This window comes from Salmo trutta, chromosome 30 (genome assembly GCF_901001165.1).
Source record: "Salmo trutta chromosome 30, fSalTru1.1, whole genome shotgun sequence".
NCBI lineage: Eukaryota > Metazoa > Chordata > Actinopteri > Salmoniformes > Salmonidae > Salmo > Salmo trutta.
In genome coordinates, this window is record NC_042986.1 from 9,124,934 (window position 1) to 9,137,610 (window position 12,677).

Genomic DNA, 12,677 nt, shown 5'->3' on the forward strand with positions numbered 1-12,677 from the left:
ATGTCCAGAGGACAACTACAAACAATGCATGCAGGGCATAATTAGGCCAATATCCACTAATAATAAAAACTAAAAAAAAGAGCAATTCAGTTTTGGAAACATCTAAAATATAGTGACCCCCTCTCATATCATTACCAAGCCCTGCAATGCCGAGAGCTGAGCAAAGAAAAGAGTCCCCTCATCCAGCTGGTCCTGGGGCTGAGTTCACTAACCTGTTCTACTAACACACTGAAACCTCAGGACCCTCATCCAGCTGGTCCTGGGGCTGAGTTCACAAACCTGTTCTCCTAACACACTGAAGCCTCAGAACAGCCAATCAATCAGAATAAAACAAATTACAACACAATCAAAACGACATTGCTTATTGGGAAACACAAGCACAAAGCAAAATGCAGTGCTATCTGGCCCTAAATCGACAGTACACCGTGGCTAACTATTTGACCATGGTTACTGATCAAAACCTTAGAAAAACCTTGACAAAGTACAGGCTCAGTGAGCACAGCCTTGCCATTGAGAAGGGTAGACACAGGAAAACCTGGCTCCCTGTAGAGGAAAGGCTGTGCAACCACAGCACCACAGCAGAACCTGAGACGGAGCTGCATTTCCTGACAAAATGTCAAAAATATAAAACAATTAGAGTGTGTCATTTCCCCAAATTTGAAACCCTTATTCAAGGTTTCAAAGACCTCTCTGATGAAGATAGGCTACCCGTCCTGTTGGGGGAGGACGCAGAGAGCTGTGGGTTGGCAGCGCACTACATTGCTGCCTGCCATAAGTTGAGGGACAGTGTCTGACAGACCAATCAACCTGCACATGTCCTCTACTGTACGACTATTGTTATTGTTGAATGTATGGTTATTTTGACCCTTGGTTATTGTTGTTACTATTGTCCCATTGACAATTTTGATTCTTATTATTTTCATATTGTAAATAGTAAAGTAATCTTTGGCAATATGTACATTGTTACATCATGCCAATAAAGCAAATTGAATTGAGAGAAGAGAGAGCAGTAGAGAGAGAGGAGAGAGAAATTAGAGGAGAGAGCAGAGAGAGAGGAGACAGCAGCAGAGAGAGAGAGAGAGAGGAGACAGCAGCAGAGAGAGAGAGAGAGAGAGAGAGAGAGAGAGAGAGAGAGAGAGAGGAGACAGCAGCAGAGAGAGCAGAGAGAGAGGAGACAGCAGCAGAGAGAGAGACCGAGAGAGAGCAGCAGAGAGCAGAAGAGAGCGAGAGAGAGGACAGACAAGACAGAGACAGACAGAACAGCAGCAGAGCGAAAACAGCAGCAGAGCGAGAACAGCAGCAGAGCGAGAACAGCAGCAGAGCGAGAACAGCAGCAGAGCGAGAACAGCAGCAGAGCGAGAACAGCAGCAGAGAGAGAACAGCAGCAGAGAGAGAACAGCAGCGGAGAGAATGAGTGAGAGGGAGGGGTTGTCCAGACTGCTTTAACAGTCTTGCTTTGAACACCAGAGGACAGAAAGACAAAGAAAACCGTTCTGAGCTGAACATAACAGTATGCCAGTGGAAGGGAGGACAGTAGCAGGTGACCCAACTGTGCTTTGTGACTCCTATGACTTCCTCTTTGAGCCAATGAAATTGCAGTAACTCCGATCTTGTCACAGAATTCCGAGTCTGAATCACTTAATAATTCGTAAACAAACTTAATATCAGTAAAAACAATATAACTAATTGGTAGGTCTACCATCTACCTTTACTTGTTACTTTCATTAACCCTCCTCATGAGGGAGAGACATTAAAAAATAACTTCAAGATGTGGGTTTATGGTAATAGAATTACAAGGCAATGTTTCTTAAACTTACAGAAGGCAAATCATTTCGCCAAAACTAAATGTAAGTGTTGATATTAGTTGTCAGGGGTTTTTATTCAACGTTATTGTGTTTTGATGTATTTCTAATACCTTAACACTTTATCTGGTAGTTTGACCAGAAATCAAAGCCTTTGCTTTGCAGTAACTCCGATCTTGTAACAGAATTCCGAGTTTTTAGGATGGAAAACAGTTGAAGAATGTATATGCACACACACACGCACCTTAGTTTCTCAAAAATATAGACTCTTAGTTTTCATGTGACGCGCACCTACAGACTTCACATCGGTCCTCATGGGTACTTTTACCTGGAAATGACAATCATCAGGTCGTAGGTTGGTCTCAAACTCTGTCCCACGTTCTAGTCCTTCACCAAACTCATAACTTGTTTTCTTCATGTCTGTGTTTCTATCCCTCAGGCTTATTCTCAATGGAACACTTTACACACACACACACACACACACACACACACACACATATATAACCACACACCACCCACATACACCACCCACAAACACCACCCGTACATTCCTGCCCACTAGTAATAGCACTCTGTCAGGAAGACACAAAGACAAACCTCGTGTAATGATCAATCTTAAATCCATATTAACAAGCGAGTTTCCCCATGCTAATAGTTGTGCCAGGGTTGTGTGCATGTGTGTGTGTCGCCCAACAGATGACAGCCCTGAGTTAATGCAGGGCCTGTGAGGACATTCAAACTGCAGGCCAGACATTCCCAAATGGCACTCAATTCCTTTTATAGAACACTTGTTTTGACCGGAGCCTTACTTTTGACCAGCCCCGCTGTAAATCTGTCCAATCAGAATCAATAAATGGGAGGTGGTTTATAATGGATCACGGCTACTGGCTAACGTGACAAACCTTACATTATCAACACTTTATTGTGGGGTCGGTACATCAAGCTGTACGGCACAATGTGCCAGTTAACCCTCGGAGGACATATTGTAAGTACTCCTCTCTGGGTGATATTATTGTATATCAGCCACGCTTTGATCCTTAGTGATTTAGCACCATGTCAGGGCAGCACTGTTCAGGAAGAGGAACCTTTACTGGAATACTGCTGTGCTCAGCACTTCTGCTCTGAACTTTTATGCTGCCACGAGCAGGTTTCAGAGTCGGACGCCGCCGGGTGGTTATTGCGTCACCTCTACTGTGTGTGCGTACGTACGTGTGTGTGTGTCTCCAGTTGGAGCGGTAGGCTAGCCGAGGCTTCTTTTTATACATACATACTATACTATCTCCTCTCTATATCTCTATATCTTTCCTCTCCACTCCCATCTGTCTCATCGGTTTCCTCTCTCACCTTCACCAGTGTCTCTCCTAATGAAAATACAGGAGGGTGGAATAGGTCAAAAAAAGGATCGGTAGGTAGGCTCCTGTACACACGGTACAGGCTGTGTGTGTGTGTGTTCTACTCACGGTGCAGGCTGAGGGAGATGTTAATGATCCTGATGTCAGTGACCGTCTTCAGCTCTGGGATGGAGGCACACTTCAGATGGGTGTTGGCGGGCGAGTCGCCCACGTCGATCCAGCAAACCGTCTCCTGGGCGTAGTTGAAATCCATGGCAGTGGTCTATTTTTGGACAAAATAAGCAGGTAATGAATAATACATTGGGTTTTATAAAGCGCTTTTTCAAAAGACCAAAAAGGCACTTCACAATAGTTTCAAATCCCAGAAGACATGAAAGCGTTATACAACACTTATTTCCAAATGGGGTCATTGGTGTAAGTCAAACGGGACTTATTGAACAGGTAGTGAGAGAGGAAGACAGTTGAGAGAGATAAGAGGCCGTGTCAAAGGGCACTAGGCTGGATACCGTCACTGTCAATACAGTATGTGTGTCTAAACCAGCCAGGCCTCAGCCTGTTCAAATTCTTCCAGAGAAATGCTCACCTGGTTGGTGCTTATGGCTGGGAGGCGGGTCGGCATGCCGCTCAGCGACGTACAGCGGATGTCATTCAGGTTAGTGATCAGCAGCACTGGCAGCTGCTCCACAGGATCTGAGAGACGGAGGAGAGAAAGAGAGGAGAGGAGAGGAGAGGAGAGGAGAGAGAGAGGAGAGAGAGAGAGAGAGAGGGAAAGGTCACAGACTCATTGCATCTGTCTGACATCTCATCCCTGTAAATTAAATTGTAACAGCGTTACAGACTGTCACACCATGCAAATCTGATTCCCCCACTATAACACAGCATGACAAGACTTCAAATAACAGACTCAAAGAGATAAAAATCAACTGAATCGCAATTATTCGTTTTTGATATTTGAAATAAAGTCTAGCTTTGCTCTTGGGCAACTTAGCACATGTAGACCTCACATCTGCACAATATGTTAATGTGACCCAGGAGGCTGTTATGTGCGTGTGTGTGGTTGTGGTTGTGTGTGTGTGTGTGTGTGTCTCACCATTCTTGGCCTTGCAGGAGCGGTTGTCTGGCTGCAGTAGGTAGCCCTCCACACAGCTGCAGGTGTAGGAGCCCTCGTTGTTGGAACATGTCTGACTGCAGGTCCTGTACACACTGCACTCGTTGAAATCTGAGGAGGCAGGCAGGGCACAGTCAGTGAGTCAGCCAGCGAGTGACTCAGTGAGTCAGCCAGCGACTCAGTGAGTGAGCCAGCGAGTGACTCAGTGAGTGAGCCAGCGAGTGACTCAGTGAGTGAGCCAGCGAGTGAATCAGTCAGTCAGTGAATCAGTCAGTCAGTGAGTGAATCAGTCAGTCAGTGAGTCAGCCAGTCAGTGAGTCAGCCAGTCAGTGAGTCAGCCAGTCAGTGAGTCAGCGAATGAATCAGTCAGCCAGTGAGTGAGTCAATGACTGAGTGAGTGAATCAGTTGACAGTGGGCCAGTCAGCCAGCCACTGGTCAGGCCTGGGACTGTTTTTATAGGGCTACTGTAACTACATGAATATGGCCAGGTGTCGGTCTCACCTTTGCATGTCTTTCCATCCTGGCTGACTTCATAGCCGACGTTGCAGTAACACTTGGGCCCTTGGTGCGTCACAGAGCAGTTTCCCGTGCAGCCATGGGTGGCACAGTCTGGTCCTAGCTCTACCACATAGAGAGAGAGAGAGAGAGAGAGAGAGAGAAACAGGGGGTCCCAATGAGAACAAGCACATGAACCGAAACCTGGCTGGAACCAAACAGCATGGTATACACACACACGCCAGCTGGCTGGAGTGTTTACGGACATATTCAATCTCTCCCTTTCCCAGTCTGCTTCAAGATGTCCACCATTGTTACTGTACCCAAGAAAGCAAAGGTAACTGAACTAAATGACTATCAGCCCATAAAATTCACTTCTGTCATCATGAAGTGCTTTGAGAGGATATTTAAGGACCAAATCACCTCTACCTTACACACACGATGCAAACGCCATCGCACTGCCCTATCTGGTCAAGAGGAATACCTACATAAGAATGCTGTTCATTGACTATAGCTCAGCATTCAACACCATAGTGCCCTCCAAGCTCATCACCCCGCCCAACTGGATCCTTGACTTCCTGACGGGCCGACCCCAGGTGGTGAAGGTAGGAAACAACACCTCCACTTCGCTTATCCTCAACACAGGGGCTCCACAAGGGTGCGTTCTCAGCCCTCTCCTGTACTCCCTGTTCACCCATGACTGAGTGGCCATGCCCGCCTCCAACTGGATCATCAAGTTTGCAGACGACACAACAGTAGTAGGCCTACAGGGATGAGGTGAGGTGAGGACACTGAGAGAGTGGTGCCAGGAAAATAACATCTCACTCAACGTCAAAAAAAAGAAAAACAAAAGAGTTGATCGTGGTTTCAGGAAACAGCAGAGGGAGCACGCCCCTATCCACATTGACAGGATCACAGTGGAGAAGGTGGAACTCTTCAAGTTCCTCGGCGTACACATCACTGACAATCTGAAATGGTCCACCCACACAGACAGTGTGGTGAAGGCGCAGCAGTGCCTCTTCAATCTCAGGAGGCTGAATAAATCTGTCATGGAAACTAAAAACCTCAAACTTTTACAGATGCACAATTGAGAGCATCCTGTCGGGCTGTACCACCGCCTGGTACGGCAACTGCACCGCACGTAAATGTAAACGCTCTCAAGAGGGTGGTGCAGTCTGCCCAACGCATCACAGGTGGAAAACGACCTACCCTCCAGGACACCTACAGCACCCAATGTCACAGGAAGGCCAAAAAGATCAAGGAAATCAACCACCCGAGCCAAGGCCTGTTCACCCCGCTATCATCCAGAAGGCGAGGTCAGTACAGGTGCATCAAAGCTGGGACCGAGAGACTGAAAAACAGCTTCTATCTCAAGGCCATCAGACTGTTAAATAGCCATCACTAGCCTGCTACCACCCGGTTACTCAACCCTGCACCTTAGAGGCTGCTGCTCTATATACATAGACATGGAATCACTGGTCACTTTAATAATGGAACACTAGTCACTGTAATAATGTTTACATACTGCTTTACTCATCTCATATGTATATACTGTATTCTACTGTATTTTAGTCAATGCCACTCCTGACATTGCTTGCCCTAATATTTATATTTCTTAATTCCATTCTTTTACTTTTAGATTTGTGTGTATTGTTGTGAATTGTTAGATATTACTGCACTGTTGGAGCCAGGAACACAAGCATTTCGCTACACCCACAATAACATCTGCTAAATATGTGTATGTGACCAATACAATTGGATTTGACACACACCCACACACCCCCACCACCACAGGCTCCTGGGTCATGTGAGTCACTGATCGACAGAAAGGAAAACCCCAACCTCCTCCCAGAGAAGGAATAATGGGGGGAATGCAGGAAACTGGGTTAAGCCAGAGATATACAGTACGGTCACCCTACCTGATCTCCACAGAGTTCTGGGTGCCACAGTGTACGGCGGTCTACAGTACAGTGACAGATGAGCTGATTGGGAAGCAGAGCTAGAGGGCCTGTCCCACTGTAATCTCCCACTACAGGCTCATACAGTAGATGCTGATATGAAAACAACGTATGCAGCAGTCTCCGCCCCGCTGCAGTCTTCAGCATGCTTCCTGAGAACAATCTCAAACAGCCCAGATCAAAAAGGCAGGTATGAGAGATGTGGTCACATACAGCACGGCGTCTGTCTGAGAGAAGACTGCAGTGCACCAGCAAAGAACTGCCAAGAAACACAGATAACCACACGAGCGCAAGGAAGTGAGATGAACACTCTCCGAGTCGGAGCATCATCACCAAGCTTGCAGAGCATGGAATCCTCAAATAACCCCCTTTCCTAGATAAGTAAACATGCGGCACCAAAGCAGACTATACGATCTTACGCAGTAAGATTCAGTAGAACAGCATCAAAATGGGAGGACAGTATAGTATCGCACAGGAAGTAGAATCTTCTCAGTCAGTGTTCAACAACGGTCTGAATGAGAGGGAAGGGACGTCCACACCACAGCCCTGTCCAACCATGCTGAGGGGACAGCCAGAGCTGAAAGGGGACCCTCAGCAGCATGGCGGACCCGTTGGGGCTGGCCAGAGGGGAGAGCGGAGCAAACCGGGGTTGGACAACTGAAGGGTCCTGGTTATGTAAAGCCTGTGGGGCACCCGGGGATACAATGGCCCTTTTGTGTGGTCTCGCTGAGAGGAAGAGCCGCAGGCTAACACTGTGTGCCCCGGATCACACCTATTCACTGAAACCCACTGTGCCAAATGACCAACACTAACATTCGCACAGAGGCAAACCGTGCCAATGGGAGCCAGGGTGCTGCCTCTCCAAGCCAACATCAGCCACAGGCCACCACCTCACCATCCTTTAGCCAGAACCTCTAGCTTTAACCATTAAAATTAGTACTGCAATATGTAGATATTGTCCGAAGAACTTCAATTTCAAGCGGTCTCTAATCTAAACATATATTACCGTACAAAAGTTTGTCGTCACTTAGAAATGTCCTTGTTTTTGAAAGAAAAGCACATTTTTTGTCCATTAAAATAACATCAAATTGATCAGAAATACAGTGTAGACATTGTTAATGTTGTAAATGACTATTGTGGCTGGAAACGGCAGAATGTTAATGGAATATCTACATAGGCGTACAGAGGCCCATTATCAGCAACCATCACTCCTGTGTTCCAATGGCACGTTGTGTTAGCTAATCCAAGTTTATCATTTTAAAAGGCTAACTGATCATTAGAAAACCCTTTTGCAATTATGTTAGCACAGCTGAAAACTGTTGTTCTGATTAAAGAAGCAATACAACTGGCCTTCTTTAGACCAGTTGAGTATCTGGAGCATCAGCATTTGTGGGTTCGATTACAGGCTCAAAATGGCCAGAAACAAAGACCTTTCTCCTGAAACTTGTCAGTCTATTCTTGTTCTGAGAAATGAGGGCTATTCCATGCGAGAAATTGCCTAGAAACTGAAGATCTGGTACAACGCTGTGTACTACTCCCTTCACAGAACAGCGCATACTACATTTACATTTAAGTCATTTAGCAGACGCTCTTATCCAGAGCGACTATACTGGCTCTAACCAGAATAGAAAGAGTGGGAGGCCCCGGTGCACAACATTTACATTACATTTTAGTCATTTAGCAGACGCTCTTATCCAGAGCGACTTACAGTAGTGAATGCATACATTTCATACATTTTTTTTCTGTGCTGGCCCCCCCGTGGGAATCGAACCCACAACCCTGGCGTTGCAAACACCATGCTCTGCCAACTGAGCTACAGGGAAGGCACAACTGAGCAAGAGGACAAGTACATTAGAGTGCCTAGTCTGAGAAACAGACGCCTCACAAGTCCTCAACTGGCAGCTTCATTAAATAGTACACGCAAAACACCCGTCTCAAAGAAGAACACAACGAGTCAGAAACAGAATGCATGCATGCAGAGTCAGTGGTTGTGGCCATAGAATTCCTATAGAATGGAATTGTGTTTGTTGTGCCCCACAGAGACACGAGATCAGAATACCATAGAAATAGATAGACTTCTATTGCTTTAATTTCCATACAGAACACTGCAACGAATAGACATTTTGCCCCAGGACATTGAGTGTTACAAAGTCGACAGCACCAATAGTCAAAAAGGCACCAGTCAACAACAGGACTCTTTCAACAGCAGTCTTCTTTCAGCCATTTAGCCAGGGTTAATGACCTGAGAAAACACGTCACACTGCTGTCTTGAGTCAGTGTTCAAGAAGCATGCCGCACAAACACACACCAGCCTGAAGTGCTCAACAAGCATGTCAGAACGTCGACAGTGATCCTTTTAGTTCCACCGAGGATGGGCCGGCATAAGCCCTCTCACTAATCTAAATGTCTAGAAAACAACTTAGAGAGCACATGGATGGCAGGGAGAGTTGTCTATGAATTCTAATGTCAGGGGTTAGGGAGTCTTGTCTATTAGTATGCGATGTGTGAGCCTGAACCCCCCCCCCCACCCACACACACACACACACACGAGTATGTGAGCGGAGTGGAGCTGGAGAGTGCCCAATTTGACTTGAGAGCGGAGCGAGATTCCTATTGGCTGGAGTGTCGGCCTTCTCTCCTGCTCCAATAGCGCTCACTTCACAAGCTCAGGGCATGCCCTGGCCCAGCATGCATTTGTAGTCTACTTGTGCGCTGCTATAGCCCCTTGCTTTATCTACTGTCATGGAGTTCGCTAAATATTTTCATCAAGAAACTGATTTTTTTTTAAACACACAGGTGCTAAATCAAGGTGACTTACAAAGATGAGGACCAAGAGCAAGAGAGGGAGTGTGGTGAGGTAGGGTCCACAACTGAAGAATCATTGTGGGATCTGAAAAGACACGTATCCCGAAAGCATGATGGCGTACTTACGTGCACATGCTAGAAGAAACAAACGAGGTGGGTAGATAACTGTACCAATGTAGCAAAGTATTTATAAACTAAATCATTATCATTCTATTATCTATACAATAGGCCATAATTGATTTTGGCCCAATGGGCCTGGCATATTCCAATATTTCAAGGAGCTTTCTGTTTTGATTGGGTTATTGTGCCTAAAAACCTTCAGGCTTACCTAGAATTAAAAAATATATATATTACTTTGTATCCGTGCCCAGCCTGGCAAGAATGGCCAAAAGGGTGTTTATCATCCCCAGTGGCTCTGCAAGTGTAGAGAGGATATTCTCTACTGCTGGACTGCTCTCCAGGCAACATCGCATGAGCCTGAAGCCACAGACTCTGGCCAAACTCGTGTTTCTAAAAATGAATTCAAAAGGCACTGTAGACTGAGCCTAAGTCATTTTTCGTTTAATTTGTATTTCATTCTAAGTCACAGCCTATATTCTCAATTTATAGACTATAATGATTTAACGCAACTAAATGTTGTTTAAATGCTGAGGGCTTTAGGTCCCTACAAGTCTATGCTTCACAATGTATCTCTTTGTAGGCTATAGCCTTGAAATAATATAACCTGAATAATTCATTTCTGTTCTTTCTTAGGCTCCGTCTGTCTCCTGACCTATTTAGAGTGTTTATATACTGTTTAATATGACATGTAGCCTATTTTAAATGATGAGCACTTCTTACAATCACCATTTCATGTTTATTATAATACATTTCACTTAAATCATATGGATTTGTTCCAATACTTCAAAAGCAATTGGTAGGTCCAGGTAGTCACAAAAATTGATGGGTGTTGGTTCAATTTTAATTAATGGAGAGCCATTTTAACCAACCCACACACAGAGACAGAGACAGAGAGAGAGAGACACAGACACACAGAGACAGAGAGAGAGAGACAGAGACAGAGAGAGAGAGACACAGAGACAGAGAGAGAGACAGAGAGAGAGAGACACAGAGACAGAGAGAGAGAGACACAGAGACAGAGAGAGAGAGACACAGAGACAGAGAGAGAGAGACACAGAGACAGAGAGAGAGAGACACAGAGACAGACACAGAGAGAGAGACAGAGACAGACACACAGAGACAGAGAGAGAGAGACACAGAGACAGAGAGAGAGAGACACAGACACACAGAGACAGACAGAGAGACACAGACACACAGAGACAGACACACAGAGAGAGACAGACACAGAGAGAGACAGAGAGAGACAGACACAGACACAGACAGAGACAGACAGAGACAGACAGAGACAGACAGACAGAGACAGACAGAGACAGACAGACAGAGACAGACAGAGACACAGAGAGAGACACAGAGAGAGACACAGAGAGAGACACAGAGAGAGACACAGAGAGAGACAGAGAGAGACAGAGACAGACACAGAGAGACAGACAGAGACAGACAGAGACAGACAGAGACAGACAGAGACAGACAGAGACAGACAGAGACAGACAGAGACAGACAGAGACAGACAGAGACAGACAGAGACAGACAGAGACAGACAGAGACAGACAGACAGAGACAGACAGACAGAGACAGACAGAGACAGACAGAGACAGACAGACAGAGACAGACAGAGACAGACAGAGACAGACAGAGACAGACAGAGACAGACAGAGACAGACAGAGACAGACAGAGACAGACAGAGACAGACAGACAGAGACAGACAGAGACAGACAGACAGAGACAGACAGACAGAGACAGACAGAGACAGACAGAGACAGACAGAGACAGACAGAGACAGAGACAGAGACAGACAGAGACAGACAGACAGAGACAGACAGACAGAGACAGACAGACAGAGACAGACAGACAGAGACAGACAGACAGAGACAGACAGAGACAGACAGAGACAGACAGAGACAGACAGAGATCTCCCAAACAGGGAAGCACAGAGGAGGAAACATAAAAGTTAGATGTTTCCTCTACCTCCAACAGACAGGCCAGTTCCAGGGCCTCTGATCAATATTTCAACTCACAAGGCCTGAACTAGGTGGGGAGAACTAGGTGGGGTGAACTAGGTGGGGTGAACTAGGTGGGGTGAACTAGGTGGGGTGAACTAGGTGGGGTGAACTAGGTGGGGTGAACTAGGTGGGGTGAACTAGGTGGGGTGAACTAGGTGGGGTGAACTAGGTGGGGTGAACTAGGTGGGGAGAACTAGGTGGGGAGAACTAGGTGGGGTGAACTAGGTGGGGTGAACGGGACAGACAAGGACAGGGCCCTGACCAGGTATCAGTACACTAGCTTCTCCATAGAAGTCATGAAGGTTGTGAAATACTAAGACTCTTTCCCTACCCCAGCAGACCTATTGATCCCTCCACATCCATTCCCTGCTCCATCAGTCTATACTGGAAACTGACTGGCTGGATGGCTGGCTTGTTGACTGAAGGAGGCTGCATGTGATTCAGTGGGCATGTTCTATTGGCTTCTATACAAGTGACACGTAGCAGTGAGGAAACTGCAGCCCCTACCTGTCCTTTCATCCAGGACAGCCCAGGGTCGAGACATTCCTAACCCTCCGCTCTCCTCCGTCAGTCTCTGCCTGGTCTGGAGACATGCCTGGACATGACCCTGTCCTAATCCACCACCTGGACAGTGCCACAAATGGCACCCTATTCCCTATGTGGGGCACTACTTCTGACCAGGTCCCGTATGGCTCTGGTCAAAAGTAGTGAGCTAGGGAATAGGGGTGCCATTTTCTGGAGCACGGTTTCCATGTGTTCGATGACATTCCACGGAGTCCGTTCCAGCCATTATTATGAGCCATCCTACCCTCAGCAGCCTCCACTGGTGTAGGCCGTTGTTTGCGGTCTCCGTAGAGAAAGGGGGGAGAGCCAGAGTGGTGAGCAAACAGACCCAAACACTGGCAGTATGTGCTAAACACACAGGAGGATTAACTAATAACAGTAGCAAACAGCCAGACTAGCTCATGTACGCATGCATACTAATGACTGTACACATGACTGGACAAAGCCAGCGATCACGTGATGCCAGTGGAG

General features: G+C 46.5%; 1 protein-coding gene across 2 annotated transcripts in view; it reads right to left on the reverse strand.

Moving 5' to 3' along the window:
- Positions 1-12,677, reverse strand: part of LOC115167856 (low-density lipoprotein receptor-related protein 1) — a 137,256-nt gene that overhangs the window by 68,024 nt on the left and 56,555 nt on the right. For both annotated transcript variants that reach the window (XM_029722542.1, XM_029722541.1), the window contains exons 4-7: positions 4,765-4,884; positions 4,245-4,373; positions 3,738-3,844; positions 3,263-3,416 (exon numbers count right to left, since the gene is read on the reverse strand). In XM_029722542.1, coding sequence (XP_029578402.1) covers positions 3,263-3,416; positions 3,738-3,844; positions 4,245-4,373; positions 4,765-4,884 — 510 coding nt within the window. The remainder of the gene's footprint in view (positions 1-3,262; positions 3,417-3,737; positions 3,845-4,244; positions 4,374-4,764; positions 4,885-12,677) is intronic.